Source organism: Neolamprologus multifasciatus, chromosome 12 (assembly GCF_963576455.1).
Source record: "Neolamprologus multifasciatus chromosome 12, fNeoMul1.2, whole genome shotgun sequence".
NCBI classification, from domain to species: domain Eukaryota; kingdom Metazoa; phylum Chordata; class Actinopteri; order Cichliformes; family Cichlidae; genus Neolamprologus; species Neolamprologus multifasciatus.
Genome location: NC_140450.1, coordinates 27,010,628 through 27,028,218, shown reverse-complemented (window position 1 = coordinate 27,028,218; position 17,591 = coordinate 27,010,628). Strand labels below are relative to the sequence as shown.

At 41.0% G+C, this 17,591-nt stretch overlaps 1 protein-coding gene across 9 annotated transcripts in view; it reads left to right on the top strand.

Moving 5' to 3' along the window:
* Positions 1-17,591, top strand: part of cabin1 (calcineurin binding protein 1) — a 38,950-nt gene that overhangs the window by 11,182 nt on the left and 10,177 nt on the right. For 6 of the 9 annotated variants that reach the window (XR_014877202.1, XR_014877203.1, XM_085180233.1 and 3 more), the window contains exons 24-33: positions 424-513; positions 645-805; positions 902-1,113; positions 3,418-3,483; positions 4,205-4,384; positions 4,887-5,281; positions 6,909-7,022; positions 15,071-15,234; positions 15,321-15,417; positions 15,527-16,213. Coding sequence is in view for 7 of the 9 variants with exons in the window: in XM_085180233.1 (XP_085036359.1) it covers positions 424-513; positions 645-805; positions 902-1,113; positions 3,418-3,483; positions 4,205-4,384; positions 4,887-5,281; positions 6,909-7,022; positions 15,071-15,234; positions 15,321-15,417; positions 15,527-16,213 (2,166 nt within the window). In the remaining 2 variants the exon portion in view is untranslated. The remainder of the gene's footprint in view (positions 1-423; positions 514-644; positions 806-901; positions 1,114-3,417; positions 3,484-4,204; positions 4,385-4,886; positions 5,282-6,908; positions 7,023-15,070; positions 15,235-15,320; positions 15,418-15,526; positions 16,214-17,591) is intronic. The other 3 variants (XM_085180235.1, XM_085180236.1, XM_085180234.1) reach the window with 3 other exon arrangements.

Genomic DNA, 17,591 nt, shown 5'->3' with positions numbered 1-17,591 from the left:
GACTTGCCTGGAACTTTTCTAAGGATAGCACAACGTTAAAGGTATTCCTTTCAGTTTCATTAGATATTAGTTAAGTAATAACACAAAAACCACGAGGACTGTTCCAGTCATTGTAATCAACCTTTGATTGCCGATGTATTCTTTTTTTTCTTCTCTCTGGTGTTGTTTCATAATCCACCTACAGAAGCAAAGATCACTGCCCTTCCACTCCTGCAAGATGTTTCCTTCTTTTCTTTTTCTTGTCTCTTTCTTCCCTTTGGCAGAACAGTTAGTCATAACTGTGTTGTTCTGATTAGATTGTTGGAAGCACATGAACTGTATGAACCGTGATTTCAGCAGGCATTTTTTTTACGCGTTTAGGAGTTAATTTCATTTGGCAGATGATTGTCAGGTTGGTGACTCTCACCTTTTCTGTGTTTATAGGCAGCAAACTATCTGCACGAAGAAGCTGCCAGGTACCCCCGTAAAATCCATTACCATAATCCTCCTGACCTGGCCATGGAAGCCCTGGAGGTATGCTATCTGTGACATGTGGCTCCCAATAGTTTCTAGTTGTGTTACATCAGTGCTGTGTTATGTAAGATTACTGCCTGGAAACATTCACATTTTAAAGACATTCTCTGCATATATTAAACTTCTTCTAGCTGCATTTCCGTTTGAGTGCCACCATCCTGAAACTACTAGAGGCTGATGAGCCAGATCTGGAACACGAGCTCTTGTTTAACTTACTGGTTGAAGCAGCTACAGGACCATTTGCGAGGGGAGAAGAGAAAAGTATGCCAAGCATGCCAAGGGCCCATGAGAAGTAAGTTATAAAAAATACAACACAAGAAGTGTGATATAAAAGTCAAATTTAAAAAATCATGCAGAAGAACTTATTCTTGTTTTTGATTTATTTCAGGGAGAAACCGCCGTCTATGATGGATGAAGACTTTAACTGTCCCTCAGTCTGTATAGGGAATGTCCTTAACTCATCCATTCCATCAGTTGTCACCCCAGGTCTGACATCACCTCCTTATGTGGCCACGCCGTTTGACCACGATTACGCCAAACGCAAAACACTCCGAAGGCAACAGTGGCAGCAGCAACGGCATGAGGAGCGGCAGGCTGATGGTACAGTCCCAGTCCTAGACACTGTCCCAGTGGTTGGGCTCTTTGGAGCTCTTTCTGCGCTGGGACAGGACGCCCACTGGGGAGTGTTCCGATTGTAATCACCATGCTTAATGGCTTTGGTTTCAGTTACAATGATTCCCGTGCACTGGGTGATTGGGATGTGGTGAAATGGGCAATATGGCTACTGATTATTTGACTAATTTGCAGCAGCAGTGTGGAAAGAGACAGATTTCAAGGTTGGGTATAACAGAGCATTAAGGCCTGTGGGTTTGCATATATCTGTGTGTGTGTAGGTGTATTGGTGGCATATCCTTCTCTTGTGGCTCTTTATTGCTGGCCCCATGTTCTTTCCTAACCATCACTTTGCCCCTCCTTATATGTAATAGTTGTTGTTGTGTTGCAACTTCCTCAGGCTTGTAACATCCAGCATTTGTTCTGTTGCTTATATAGGGGTTGCATACATGAGCTGCTGTTTATCACACCAGGAAAAGCTGAAAATTCTCAGTGATCTTGATTTTTATTAAGACTTGTGACTGGTACTTGTTCAAAGTCTGCTGCTAAGCATAACCAGTTAGTTTACTTTAATAACCTGGTAGATTCTTGAATTTAAAGTCCTATAAATATTTATGCATGCCTTGCACAGCTCAGAAGTGAAAGGTTAGATTGATTCAGTTGGATGATGTATTTGAGGGTTTTTTATCTGTAATTCAGTGCATTTAGTATTAAATAAATAAATGGAAGTATTTATACACACACATTTTTAGACGGCAGAGGTCAGATTAGTTCGGTCTGCAGGTAGAAAAACTTGGTGTTTGGATTTTATTATGCAGATAAAAATCTAGTTTAACATGTTCAGAACGCTCGATGTGCTCGACATGTCAGCTCTGATAAACAGAATTGTTTTTGTGAAATGTGATTTTTCTCATGAAGGTGGAAATGAAAGTAGAAAATTTGAATTCTTAAAAAAAATAAATTTGATAGTTCTATGTAGTAATGTGCTAATAGCACAATATTGCTTTCAGCAATGTAAATATACTACCACGTGTACAGTTAACATTATAAGAGACCGTACTGACTCAAGTGAACTAACCATCTGTTATGTTAGCTCTTGCGGTGTGTACTGTAAGCCTAACTGCCTTTCTTTTAAATTAAGGGACGACACTTTAAGTATTGCAAGATGGGCTGTTTTTTTTGTTTGTTTGTTTGTTTGTTTGTTTTATTCCAGTGGTTGTTGCATACTTACACAATCACTGTGCAGCAGAGCTGATTTCAATTTCCTGAACTGTAAAGGCCGAGTGCTGTTTGGACCAAAGAGCCTTGGACATTGTTTCCATGTGACAAGAACTGTGACATCTGTCCACCCACCCCATGTATCATGTTGAGCTTGAATGTGCAAATAACGCAGCCATATTGCCCATGTTGCCAGTTTTGTCACCCTTTCCAGATTCCTTCCTACCTACCTACCTACCTACCTGCCTGCTACCTCTTTGCCTGCTTGCTTTTACCACCTGCTTTGCCATTTATATGCATGTAGTTCTAATGGGGTGAATGCCTTCACAACTGGACAAAGTCCGTCCTTTTATCACAATCCACTAAATTGTCTGGTGTATCATATGGTCACATTTTTATGTGGGCTCAGTGTGGGGGGTAATTTTGCAAAAAGTTAAACTTCTGGGAGAGATTTCAAAACCTTGCGTGAGTCATGTTTGCTATTTACCACTAATTGGATCTAATTTCTAATTATGGACAATTAGTGTGAAAATGTCAAGTCAGAAAGAATGTGGCTGCCCTGTTATTGGCACTCAAAACTGAGACTGAAGCCAGAAAATGCCCCACTATGCACATTGCTGCTTGCAGGTGTCCAATTTCTCTGTCTTGAGTCCTGCTTAAAGTGCATCAGCGTGGTAAAACCGCAGGACCAGATTCAGACATGCATTTATGAAATCGTTATGTTCATTATTGACTCTTCGACACTTTTCGAAGAATTCTTCCTGGACTACTCCCATGATTTGATTTGATTTTTAAAATTCTAATAGTAAAATGGGAGAAAATTTATTCTTGGTTTTATTCATATTGCAGATTCTGGACTTAATTTGTAACCTGCAGATTTTCTTATAGAAAGAAATGTGTGTCTAAATCGGGTTCTACACTTTCAAGGGGAGTGGCATTAAATTTGCATTCAGTTGTCTAGAAGCATAAATGACTGATTTTTCTCTTTCTTTTTTTAATAATATTTTCTATAAATTAAGAGGTGCAATATTTGCTTGATTATATTTTAAAACCAGCTCCCCGTATCTTCAACAGCCTCACCAGAGTTTGACCATGATTACTGCCTGCCCAGGTCTTCAATATGGCTGGCTTCCCTGAATGGTACTGCTCTTCAAACCCACCAAACCTTTTAAGAGGCTATATTTTGAATCTAGAGTGAAGTGCTTTCTTGTAGGAAGCGCTGAATGCACAGCTGTCAACACAATTTTACAGTACCATAGTAACTTGGCTGTTGACTCATGACTGAATCTTTTGAAAAGCCCTTTGTGTGCATTATTCTCTGAAATAGCTAAAGCTTGTTGCCCTCTTGATTCTTATTTACAGTTCTCAGCCCAGGATTATTTTTCCCTGAGACTGCAGAACGTAATTAGGAGGAACTGTAGCATTTAAAAACCAAAACAAAAAACTGTTTTACTTACAAAAACAGACCATCTCTCTTTGTGCGATGCACTAATAAGAATTTCTGGCTCATGAGTTGTTGTTTTTTTCTCCTAAATATGTATATCCCCCCCCCCCTCCTCCCCCACATTACAACAGGAAATGTTTGTCACATTACCACCAATTCCAAAAAGGCATCCACAGCATGCTGTTACATATAATGAATTATTATGAAAGTTTACACTGTACAGTATTTTCACTTGATCTTTATGAAAGATCACTTCACCAGAATTACCTTTTTGTACACAAAAACTCACAAATATGTATAATTCTCCATTTTTATCCCAAATACTGAAGTTATCTGTCTGCGGCCATGCAACTGGCAGCATAACCCTTGTTTTCTTTTTTTTCCCTTTTCCTCCCCCCTCTTTGTTTGTTTTGCCAGAACGCAGTCAGGACAGTGAGGTTGTCTTGCTTTCTGATTCCAACTCCACTCAGGATGCCTTCACAGACCCCGCTAGCTCACAAGACAGCAGCCACAAACTTGCCTCCGGGAAAGCAAGCTCATCGTCATCAGAGAGTACAACCCCGGTAAAGGATGGCCAGCCAGCATCTGAGGACACAGGTAATGAGAGATTAAATGAGCCTTTTATTGCTTCAGGCACATGTTGGCCCGTTCCTCCGTAAAGTAGCATTTTGAAGATTTTTATTCAATTAAATGTTCGTGTAGTTAAGGTTCCCAAATGAGGGAACAAAAACACAAACTTAGTGTTTGACATGAAAGAAATTGTATTTGAAAGTTATTGTTTTCTCTTGCCGTTGTTTAAATAGATCATAACAGCTTAGAGGTAAACAAATGCAAACAAACTGCAGGACTGTGAATGTCTTTGAACACTGAAAGCTTGTAGTCTTGAGACTCATAATAAAGAAAAATGCTAATTATTGGCCAGTTTATTTATTAAAACAATGAAAGTTTAGTTTCCTGCCCAAAGAATTGTGTAACCCAAGCATTAAAACCACATTTGTTTTTATCAACATTGACTTAACCAAATGCCCCAGAACTGAAATCTTTGAGACTTTTGCGCTGAATTCAGGGTCTAAAGTTTTGATTTTGTGCTGTATCTTAGCCTCACGTGGTGAGCACACTGGCATCCAGACAGAAGAGAAAGTAATCCAGGAAGAAGTCGAAGCAGTGGTGGTGGTTGTGTCTGAGGGTTCAGCTCCCAAAGTCTCTTCGGACCCCTGTCCTAACCTGATGCCTGTGCCAGCCACACCTCCAAAGCCAGCATTTTCTCAGCAGGCCACCCCCCAGACCCCGGCCAGTGAGGGTAAGAAGAAGCCCGAGCCCCCCGCTGAGGTGATAGAAGTGCCCAAAGCCCTGCCTCCAGATCATCCTGATCAGAAACGAATGCTGGTGGAGATGTGTGTCCGGGCTCTGTTTCTCTGTCTGGGCCGCTTCCCTCAGCACTACAAGAGTCTCTACCGCCTGGCCTTCTTCTATGCAAACAGCAAGACCCATCAGGTCAGTCCAGCCCTGTTAACTGATAGCCAAGCCACATGCCTGTTCTTGACATTGATGGTGTGTTCAGTGCACCAAAATACAGGTCCCACCGGCAGCCACACATTCCCTCTCTATATCACTTTCTCCAACAGTTTTGACAGATATTGTCATGTGATTTCAATCGTGAGCCCTTCCGTTCCTTCTCCTAGGGAGATATTCTTTTCTTCTGCTCATTCTGATCCTATAATCTAGTCTCATCTGTCAAAATAATATTATTCCAGTCTAATCTGGCTGTTAATTTCTTGATCTTTAACAGTTATTTACAACTTGAGGTTAAACTTGTGCTATTTACATTCATAAAAGCATCCTTTTGACTGTTCAGTATTATTCTACTACCTCTTCAAGAATGTGCCTGATTTGGTCTTGTAACAGAGAACTGCGCCTTAGTTGTCTTTATATCTTTGGCGGTCTTCCAGGTTCTACTAAGACTTCTCATGTCACTGATAGGCTTGTTTTGTTTTTTTCATTTGGATGGCTGCCTTCACCTGAATAGACACCATGTTGTAACATGTTCTTGTGAAAGTCAGTGAATGCAACTTCAGCGTTTCAAGCCAACACCATGAAATGTCAATAAAACATACCAGGTTTGAAAGTGAAGCTGCTTTGTCCAGTAAGCCTGTGGGAAAACGTGGGACTCAGGAAAAGATGTCACAGACAACACAGCTGTAATTAAAGTTGACACTAAAATGAAATGAAAATGAAAAAATGAGGTTCCTCTCCAATTACTTATGTATTTATCTGTATTTCTATAGTAATTACACCAGAGCTGTGATTTCCATTTCTTTGTTTTTCTTTGGTTTTCTTTTGGGACTGTGAGCTCTGCAGTGATACATGAGCTGCTGAAACAGCTTGTGTTAGCTATGAGGCTTTGTGGGCAGAGGTGTGTGTGGGTGGTGCGCAGTGCTCTCTCAGCCAATTTGGCACAAGGAGACTGCAATGAGCTTTACTTGAGATGGCAACCTTCTGTTACCACTTTAGTTTTTGTTTTCTTAAATAAATACAGTCTTTCCCCAAACTGAATAAAGGTAAATTGGGTGTGGTAAAGTGTTAGGTGTTTTATATATCCTCATTTGACCTCGGTAGTCTAAACAAGCACTGAAATCAAGTTCAGTAAAGGAAATTTCCATTAGACTCAGTTTAGTGTACAATAACTTTTGATTGAGGCTTACCTAGTTAGTATTAGGCTCAAGGAAACTGTTGGTAAGGTTTCCTTGAGGTTTAACATGGAGGAAAGCAAATGTACCCCGGCACTGAGTGGATGACAGTCACTTGATGCTGTTGCCACAGGTTGCTTAGACACTCTGTTCCATTTACATTGGCTGGTCATTTTTATTCTCGTAGTTCAAACTTGGAAAGAGGGGAAGCCTGTTAATTTTATGCTATGGGCAGTGGGATTGTGACAGGTAGCATGAAGTGGTGGTGGTTTCCAATCTTGTTTTCAACAGGGCACTGGTTAGGCACTGCTTAGTTTGTGAGTCATCTCGATATGAAAAGATGTTTACATTGCAAATGTTTTTCATGCGTTATATAAAAAGACAGATAAATGTTGTACATTCAAATGTATGTTGTTGCTTTTTTCCCGACACAGAACCTACAGTGGGCTAGAGATGTGTTGCTGGGAAGCAGTGTCCCATGGCAACAGCTGAAGCACATGCCAGCACAAGGACTTTTCTGTGAAAGAAACAAGACAAACCTGTTCAATGTAAGTCAGAGTTCACTAAACACACACACACACACTTCCTCCTTTAATATGTCATTAAGCCACCACATGTTTAATGTGTTTTTGAACAGCCATTTCATCACTCTATTTATTGCCAACCATCAAGCATTTGCACCAAAGACTTTTTTTTGTTTTTATTTTAAAGTTAAAATATTTTACGTGAGTCATGGCTATCAAGGCCAATATTGCATAAATAATGGGGCCGGGTTATGATTGTACAAGCATGCCGAAATTAATTTAGTGAATATTCCACATCGTATTCTAATAAATATAACCTAGAATTTTGAACAACCCACAAAATTTACAGTCATTATCTTTTACAATATTTACAAATGAGAAGGAAAAACTTGAGTGCTATAAACACATTATAATCTGTTCACTTTAATCAGAGAAATACGAAACAGACTTCTCAACAATGGCCATATCTACCACTAATACTCCATTTTGAACGCTTCGCATTTAGTTGTTGTCTTTTGCTGAATGTGAGCATGTTTTATAAGAGGGTTATTATTATGCCATTAAAACAAGCAGTAGCCTCTGGAACTGAAAACACAGAAGTGCAAAAAACTGCAGTTCTTGTTGTGGCCACGTAAGACTTGCTCCAAAAACGAGTCAATCCCACTCACCAACTAAAGCATTAAAAAGCATATTTTACTGCCGGGTACAAAATTAAATGGTTTCTGTCGCTATGGGTACTTTCCCCTTACATATCCACTGCATGTTTTTACTGTTTACTTTTATTTTTAAATTGACTAATCCATTTGGATTTTACTAAGGCTTTGGAATATCATCGCAACACTTTTAATCAATCACTAAATTGTTTATGGTGTCTTTTAGACCGTTATCTGACAATTATGGCTATTATTATGGTATGGATTGTCAAAGAGGTTTGTGCTTCAGGTTTGCTGAGCAAACTTTTAGTATTTTATGTATTTTATAGCATTGTGTTCAGGCATGAAAATCTTTAGAAACTGATGGGTGACGTGATGGCAAACAGCTAGCTTCTTTAAGCACATTTCTGTACAACTAAAGGCCAAGCAAGCACGTGACCAACAAACTGATGGCCATTTCACAAGGACAGGTGCTGTAGCAGAAGTCACACACTTCTTTGGCGACTATTTTTCTCTTTTATTTTATTAGTCCTTTACATTAGACCATGAACTGATAAGGAAAGGTTTTGTGAGCATTTTGTTTATTTGTTGTTTGTCTTACAACGGCCACTGTAGTTAGGATTGTGAGCAAGAAAACAGAACTCGCCTGCCTGCATTCTGCAATCTAATGAAGTCTAGCAGTCAGATTTTAAACACTGTAACTTTATAAGGTTTTTTCAGTACATGCTTAAGTAATTATTCCAAAAGCAAAATTAATTTATGGGATAGGCTTAGGTTGCCATATGACTGCGTTGACACTGAAGTCAAATCTACAATGTGCAGGCGCAGAATCATGTCACATAAGAGATCCCAATGCATGCGTACCCAGGTGGTTGTTGTCTCATCTGTATAAAGTTTAGCCTCAGCATAGGAACATAAGAACATTTATTGACATTAAGTGTTCAGATCATTTGGGACTCGGTGATCTGTGCAGCTTGCTGTGAATGATTGGCATTCCATAGTTAGGTTTACACACACGAATCAATTGGATTCACAAAAATCAGCCCTATATATGGATCACTAAAGACAAGCACTACTATAATCTGAGTCACACAGCGGGCCATCGCTGCATTATCTGCCTTTCAGAATTACGAGACCTCTGTTGGGTACCAGAGGAGGAGATTACTGTCAGAATCTGTCATCTGTTCTGCATGTCAGTCTGTTTACCTCTTTTCACTTGAAGCACATACTATGCCTTCTCAGCATGTGCAGAAAAAAGGTTACTTTTTTATTTGCTCTTTGTGTGATTTGTCAAAGTGTAAAGACTCTCACTAACATGCCAGATAATACAAACAGAATGTTACGTCATGTCAGCACCTTGTATCATTCAGTTGTCAGGCACGTTTTAGCAGTGAACCTTATTTTGGACATAATTGATTGTGTGGGCCGTAGAGCCAAATGTTGGCTACAGAATGTTAACTGACTTTGGAAACGATGAGGGCCAGGTCTGAGCTAGAGGAAAGCTTTGCTGCTCTTTGGCTCCCACTGGGTTGTTTCAGAGCCCCTTCTGTAGGCAAATCTGCCACCCTAGCATACCAACTGTTGGAGCTTTACTGTTCACTTTGAACCAAGCACTCTGTATCTGCCATAAGACAATCTAAACCTTTCTAAATATGAATGAGAAATGCCTGTTTTCCCCTAGTCTTTAAGTTTAGGCGCACACAGATTTGCTGGCTTGAAGTGGATTTGAACCTTTCAGGAAAACTGTACCTTTAGGTGAGTAATTTTCAGCAGACAGTCAACAGCTGCATTTGAGACAAACTAATCACTTAGTGTGACTTTTTCTTAAATATTCTCTGTGTGTTCAAGTCATGTCTTCATCTGCAGCAGGTCTGATGTGCTAGTGTGATTACATCAAACATGTGGCATGATGCGTGGCGCCTCTTGATGTCAAAGAGGCTTGACTCTCAGCTGAGTACACACCTCATTGAGCCTGTTGGTGAATACTAAGTTCCCTAATGTAGGTCATGATGCCCTACTTTTCCCTCTCACATTGGCAGGGTTACATTAACTGCGCAAAGTAACCTACATACTGCTGTAAAGAAATGATCCAGATGAAGTTATGCTGCATAATTTATCAGTGTGGTTATCAGCACAAGTGAACCAGTATAAGGTGGGATGTGATTATGACATTAAAGTAATTGTGATAGAAAGAAAAGAAGAAGCAAAACACATTAATAAAGCACATCCATCTGCAGAAAGAAGCATACATAAGAAGCATAAATGTCTGTCTAGACAGCTTCTCTTTTATTTATTCATTTATTTTTAACAGAGCACTTCTCTCAGACTGCAGCTTTACTTGTGGTTCCTAGGGTATTGAAAAGTAGAATGGGAGGCAGAGCATTGAGCTTTCAGGCCCCTCTTCAGCTCCCAGTTTGGATTTGGGAGATGAACACCCTACTTTTAAGATGAGGCTTAAAGCTTTCCGTTATGTTAAAGCTTACAGTTAGAGCTGGATCAGGTGACCCTAAATCCTCCCTTAGTTATTCTGCAATAGACCTAGACTGATGGGGGATTCCCATGATGCACTAACTCACCTCACCTCTGTGTTTATACACCACTCTGCATTTAATCATTAATTATTCATCTCTGGTTCTTTTACTCTTCTCCTCAGCAGAACCAGGCTCAGGGAGTGGAGGTTTCTTCCTGTTAAAAGGAAGTTTTTCCTTCCCACTGTCGCCAAGTGCTTGCTCAGAGAATGTTGTTTGATTGTTGGGGTTTTCTCTGTATTACTGTAGAGTCTTTACTTTACAATAATAAAAGCCTTGGGGCGACTGGTGTTGCTGGCACTGTATAAATTATATTAAACTAATTTTTAAAATGTTTGGCTTTTCAGATGCAGGGAATAGATGTAAAATGCAGTTTGGTTTTAAGGGAGCAACACGTACACTTTGTTTTGACTAAGTCCCATATCAGTTTTATTGGGTTTGAAAATATTATTAGCCCAAACGCATTGCTCGGAAGATTCATTCAAACAAGGATTATAACATACTATATGTTTTTGTTGAATAATGATTAAACTTGGTAGCAGATACCAATATATAATTTAGCATTACATTGTTGATGTGTGTATTGTGACACTTCATACAAAGCAAAAATGTTTCCTCTTTAGTCTGCAATTTATTATTTATGACCCAAGTGATGTCACATGTTTATAATCCAGTGAGCATGTTATAAACTCAGACTCGGCTGCCACCAAAGACGCATTAGTAAAAGGATTCAGTATATCTTATGTCAGCCCTTTAAACTATACAGATAATGTGATGTAACATCAACATCACACACTGATTTTTCTGAATTTCCAAATCACCCTGTTTGGATTCAGTGTCGTCATTACAGGCATGTAGTGGGATTATTGTAGCCATTATTTCCACAGTGGTTTACAGAGTGAGAAAACTGAGTTGTAATGATATTTCTTGTAATGCTGTTGTAACAGCAGGCGGCTTTAGCTACAAGACTACTGTTGAGTAGTCGTGAGGAGTCCCTGAGTATTCATTCAGGCACAGTTACCACCTCCTTCCTTCCCCCGCCACACACGCACTCATCTTACTTGCATATTCTTCCACCCACTCACGTAGCTCCAGAGAAAATGGGCGTCCTTGTTGCTATATTTCAGACAGACGTTACTCCGCTTCTGTCATGTTTTGAAATGATACCCTTTTTTGTGCGTGTGTGTCGGGTGAGCATTCACGTTTAATTCAACCACTTGAATATAACTTTGCTTATAGGTGAGCTTCGGTGTCTTGTTATAGGGTAACACAGTTGAGTCAGTTGATGTATGACTCAAACATTTGTGTGTTCAGCTGTGCAGCGTGCTGTAGGTGGAGCCTCACTTAGGAGAACCTTGTTGTGTGTGTGTGTGTTTTTTTTTCTGCCTCTCTTAGAGGAGGCGTGTTGGCCCAATGAATTCATTTTGTACAAGTTGATATTTGGATTTGCATGTTGGAGGGTTAACTCTGGCTGCAAGTCTGTTTTTCATTGCCTTCTCCTGCTCTGTAATTGAGTGAGCTCGATATTTTTCAGCACTTCTTTTTACACTCACAACAGGAAGCGGGAAAAACAAGGTGTGTTTCCTTAGTATGTTTTTGGTGGCCAGCTGGAGAGAGACGACCAGAGTTAAAGGAAAGGAAAACAAGAAGGTGAGGGCTGCTGTTGCTGTGCTTCTGGCTGACTGAGGAAATATGTGTACGCAACACAATCTGTTCAGGCAGCACCGTTCTTCACACTGTTTTGTGTGGCTGATTGCGGGGGGGAGGGCTTTACTTACACAACCCTTGAGGGACTTTTTTTTTTCTGCTAGTTTTGCCTTTCCTTTCTCACTATTGGTTTGTCATCCTCTTGATGCATCACACTACACAGATGAGGTAGCACTGAATTCATTTTTCAGCCAGTTTATGTTCTCTTGTTCTTTTCCTGTTGCTCTGTCTTCAGGCTGATCACGCTCTACCCCTCCCCCTGGCTCTTTTTCACTCTACTCAACTCCTCACTCTGTTGCTCTGCTTCCTCATTACTCTCTCTCTCTCTCTGGCACTCCCCTGTTTGTGTGTATTGTGTGGGTGTGCACTAATGGGCGGGAGTTTCTCCACCAGCCTCCAATTGGCTGGCGTAGACCTACGAGGATTGGATGTATGCTGTATAGAGTGAGAGAGAGAGTGAGTGAGAGAAGGGGAGGGGGGGTGGAGGACTCCAGCAGGCTGGGGTCAGGGGGAAAGCGGAGATGGAGTGCGTGGGTGTTTTTGTTTTGAGATGGCAGGGTTTGAAATCAGGAGAAGAACGAGTCAGCTCTACTGTCAGTGGCGTACGGAGCTTATAGGCCGTGACTCCGGTACCGTCTCTCCTCTTGCCATTCTCTTTCTCTTTTCCTGTTCTGCCATGTGCAGCTGTGCTTCCCTCTTCTCCTCTTCTGCAGCTCGTGCTGCCCTAGCACCCAAATGCAGCCCACCCCTGGCTCTGAGAGCGTGAGCCTCTTTCAGGGTGGAGGCGCTGCTGGTGCTGCCACCACCAACAGGAAACTGTCCAAAAGAATACTAACACAGGCGTGGTGGAGTAGCTTTCTTTGGTGATGGTGAGTTGCCTCCTCTCGTTCCTTCTGACTTTTTTTTTATTTTCAAAATCGAGCGCAAATTTGTGTTTATAGTAGCTGTACCTTGGAGTAGAGCTGTTTTTAAATCTGTGATGTTTCTGTTAGATTGCACACAACTGTAAAGGACACTCCTGGAGTCTTTTATTCTTTAGATTCTTCAGATTTCTGCATGTCAGGACTAATGCAGAGAAGAATTTAGGAAGATATAAAACCAACAACCTGCCAAATGCTCATTGCTTTAGCAGGAGACCAGCCATCTTGGATCCCCCCCCCCCCCCCCCCCTCGAAATCGTACAATCTAAAGTTGTAGTTGGTTATAGTGAAACTGTAGTTGATGTAACATGGGATAGTGACTGTTGGATAGTGACTTTAAGACATAGCAATGCTTAATTTGTGCAACTTTCCTGCCTTTTTACTTTTTTTTCCGTGCCTTTCCTTGTCCATGGCATGTTTACACATGAAAAGATGAAGCAGATAAGACAGCCATTTTTTTTTTATTTGGCTTGCAAAAAAAGAATTCCCCAGTTCAGTTTAACTGTAAAGTCCAATAGCCATTTTTTTTTTGCCTTTTTTCTGCTTTTCCCTTTTAACCAGCTTATTATTTAAATGTAAAAACACATCTAAAGTATGAGTTTGTCTGCTGTGCGTCTTACCCCTTGCCTGATTCCTACGTGATCTACTGGCCACGTCTGGGCTTAAGCTCCAGATATCAAGCAGTGTTCATATTTTCTGCAGCAAAAAGGGGGAAAAAAGATGCTTAAAATTATTGCGGTTAAAGTCTTACAAATCTGCTTTAGATGCTGTGCTGCTTCATAATCTGTGTAAACCCATGGCTCTGCTTCCCTAAACAGATTTGCTGAGGTTGGATGCTACTGTAAAGAACAACTCTTCTCCATGAAATGTTGGAGGCTTTTCATAATCTGTGCATTGAAAGGTTAAAAACCCTCCCAAGCCTGGCCTGATTGCGTCTCATGACATCATAAATAAATCTTCTTGTCTTTGTGCAGACATTTGAGCAATGTTCGTGGGATTTCTTTCCTGACCTGTTTTTTTGTTTTTTGTTTTTTGAATTATCATCACGGAAGTTGCTTAAAAAACAGTCCAAAAAGATTCCTATGTACAACAAAAATACTAACAGAAATTAGGAATGCTTAAAAACAACATGTATCAGGTTTTCTGGGATTCATTTGCATTTCATTTAATTTTCTAGGTTAAAAGGCTCTAGGTGCATCTTCAAGCATGGATTTTGTTTTGATAGGTTTATCTCTCCTGCTTTGTTCCTCTCCGGTGGATTTGAAAATGTCATCTGACAATCTGGAGCGGTCTGTTAGGAGGAGTGCCATGCTCCCCATGCCTCCAGCAGCTGATAGAGCCATCTCATTTGTTTTTGTTCCATCCTGATATGGTCATCTTTATTTCTTTCTCTCTCTCTCACTCACTCACTCACTCACTCACTCACTCACTCACTCACTCACTCACTCACACACACACACACACACACACACACACACACACACACACAAACACACACTGAGTCTGTAACTGTACTATGTGCCATGTGCTTTGCAACTGAAGCCTGTGTGCTGCCTAGGCCACCATCTGCACTCGCATCAGTAGCTTCAGAGTGCAGATCCTCTCATCAGTTTACCTGCTGGGTGGACATGTGCTCACTGAAAAGGTGGACTTCTCCATTTAAAAAAAAAAACAAAAAAGAAGGGGGGGAGGAAAAAAGAGGATGGTGTTTGTTGGCAGCTAGTCTGTTGGTCTGTTTCATTGCTTGGACAGAACTGAGCACTAATGAGACTGCCCATCATGTGCACCCAGAGAGAAAGCCCCCCTCTCCCTTAATATCTCCTACATGGCAAGCTAGACCGCTAGATCTCTCCTGCAGCCTTTCCATCCCCTCATTAGGGCTTTCTTGCCATGTGTTTCAGTCACATTAATTTTTCTTGCTTTCCCCACTACCTTCTTTCCTTTCAGCTTTTCCACGTGTCCCCGTTAATTGTTTTCGTTGTGTCATGCCCTCCACATGCCTCTGAGAACTTAGAATAGCAGCAGAGAGCATTTATAAAAACGCAAACTTTCAGAATTTTATAAATTGGACTGTTGGGATATTGAGCGGTAACTTTCGTTTGAGCTGCTGGAGATCATTTGGCTTCACTGGGAAGTTTGAAATACTCTTGGGTAACTACACTGTCTCTTTTGACTGTTCCTACTCCAACTGCTAGCAACAATGATGAGTAAAATAGTCAAACCTAACTGTGCATTTTCCTTTGTTTTCTCCTTGTCCTGTCCAGGGCATCTGGCGTATTCCAGTAGATGAGATTGATCGCCCGGGTAGTTTTGCATCTCATATGAACCGATCCATTGTCCTCTTGCTGGAGGTGCTGTCTCAGCTCAAGGATCACGATACTCTGCTGAAAGTCTCTTTCATGCTGCAGAGAACCCCTGACCAGGGAAAGTAAGCACCACGTTCTGTGTGATGATGTTAATTCTGTCATGTGTCTTTTATTCGTTCCATGACATCTCTATTGCTTCTTTCTGAAGGAAGTATTTACGGGATGTTGATCGCCAGGTTTTGGCCAAGAGAGCATTTTTCCTAACTGTAAAAGTCCTGGAGGACAATCTGAACAGTCTCACTGGGGTAAGACTACTACAGCCCACTGTACACATGCACGGCCGAGAGCCACTCAGTGTTTTACACATCTGGCATGCACCTACTTCATGTTTTGACAGGTTCTGTTCTTTTTCAGGTGTCTGAGCAGCTTCAGAAAGCGCCTGCGCCCTCCATGGGGGAGATGACCACAACAGACACATCCAACAAGCCCAGTTCAGATGACAGCAAACACGCCGTGCCTAAGAAGCCTGGTCTCACAGAGGGCGCCTGTGCTACTGATCCAGGTCCAAGAGAAGCCTCCCAGGCGCAACTCACCCCAGCACCACTACCGTCAATAGATAAAGGGAGTAAGGTTCAGGAGGGCTACCCTGGGAAGGCAGAGACTCCTGGGAATGAGGAGCATAAAGCAGGGCCTGCAGAACCCATGGACCTGGACATCTGCCACTGGAGGAAACCCTCTAATGCCACAGATTCTCAGGGCACCCAAACACAGGCTGAGACCTCAGTGAGTGGCACTGAGCCTCAGCAGAAAGTCACTGACATCAGCCGGACACCAGAACTCTCTCTGGAGGAGCTAAGTATCAGTTCCAGACAGCAGCAGCTTCAAGCCTCAGCACCCAAAATCACCGTGGCAGCGAGCGGGACTGATCAGGGGTTACTACGAAAGCCAAACAGGAAGAGGAAACTTCTAGAGGATGTAGAGTCTGGAAAAACCCTCCTGCTTGATGCCTACAGAGTGTGGCAACAAGGCCAGAAAGTCATGACCTACGACCTGGGGCGCATTGAAAAGATAATGTCAGAGACTTATATGCTCATAAAACAGGTAAACCTCTTGCAGATGTGCCACACCATGTCTTCACTGTACAATGTGTAACATTATTGTTGCAATAACCGCACTGCATTTTTTTAAAATGATATTTTGCAAAGTCATGCATTCTTAATGAGAATCCTCCTAAAATAATTTGGACTCGGGAAACCCCTTTTCTAACTGAATTAGTAACAGTACTCCTACTGACAATCAGGGACTTTCCCACTTTGAGTTTTCGAGCTCTGCAGCAAATACAGCTCAAGGTGTGGTTGTTTTTACTCTGAGTAACCCAAATTCAACCTCGGTGTCTCCCGTCCTTTTGCTGTTATTTCTAAAATAGATTGCTAACTCTAAATGTAGTTTGGTATTTTTAAATAGGAATAGCCATATTTTCTCTCTTTCGCTTGTCTCTCTCTCATGCTATATATATCCATCTCTAAAGCATGCAAAAACCACTTTGACTCAGTCACTGCTGATTTAAAGATACAGTGAAATTTATCACTACATTTCACTTTATGAATTCCTGTGATTGGCCTCTTAACTTTTCACATTGATATATATTGATATCAGGTTCTGCACTGAAAAGCAAATTGTTTTCTCATGTCAGCCCCGGCTAGTTTTTGCCATCAAAGTATAATTGATAGTGAAAGATTGTTTTTACACTGCCAGCACAACTGATGCAAAGTGTGCCGTGACAAAGTGCATACACAGAAATAGAAACTTTGTAGGATATTTCTAGAAACAGAAGTCTTCTTTTAATGAATTATGTTAAGATAGTTAAAATAGAATAGCCATGTGGTTCCCATTGGAAAAATATAAACTTTGAAAATACAGCAAGAATGAGATAAGAAATTGAATGGAGTGGTTTACTGTCTGCATCGTTTGGTTGGTTTTTCTGGGCGCTTAGCTTTGCAGCAAGATTCTTTTTCCTGTGCTCTTTAAGAAACAGCTTAGAGAATAATTTTCTCAGAGCCGTACCTAAAAGCCAGAGCCAGACGCAACATGTTTCCTGTCACTAAATCACGCAATTAATAAGCCTGGACATATACCAAAGCCATCTTGTAGTTGTGTACCTACTTACACAAACTGCAAATGCTTTGTTTTCTCTTTTCTTTTTTCCCCCCAAAACACATCTGCACATGGTTATATTTTAAATCTGTACCTTTTGATTTTTTTCATTTGTTTATGTCAGCAGTGCTGCATATCACACTCAAGACATTTTTCAGTCTCTAACCTCTCTGCTGAGGTGTTAAAACAAAAACCCACTAAGTGTGTATGTAGATTGAGCATTTCCTGTCATCAAAGTATTTTAGCTTGATGAGTAGAGAATAATGATTGCTCATTGTTACCTCAAAAAAGATCCTCAAATGCGCATCATCATGTGAACATTGCG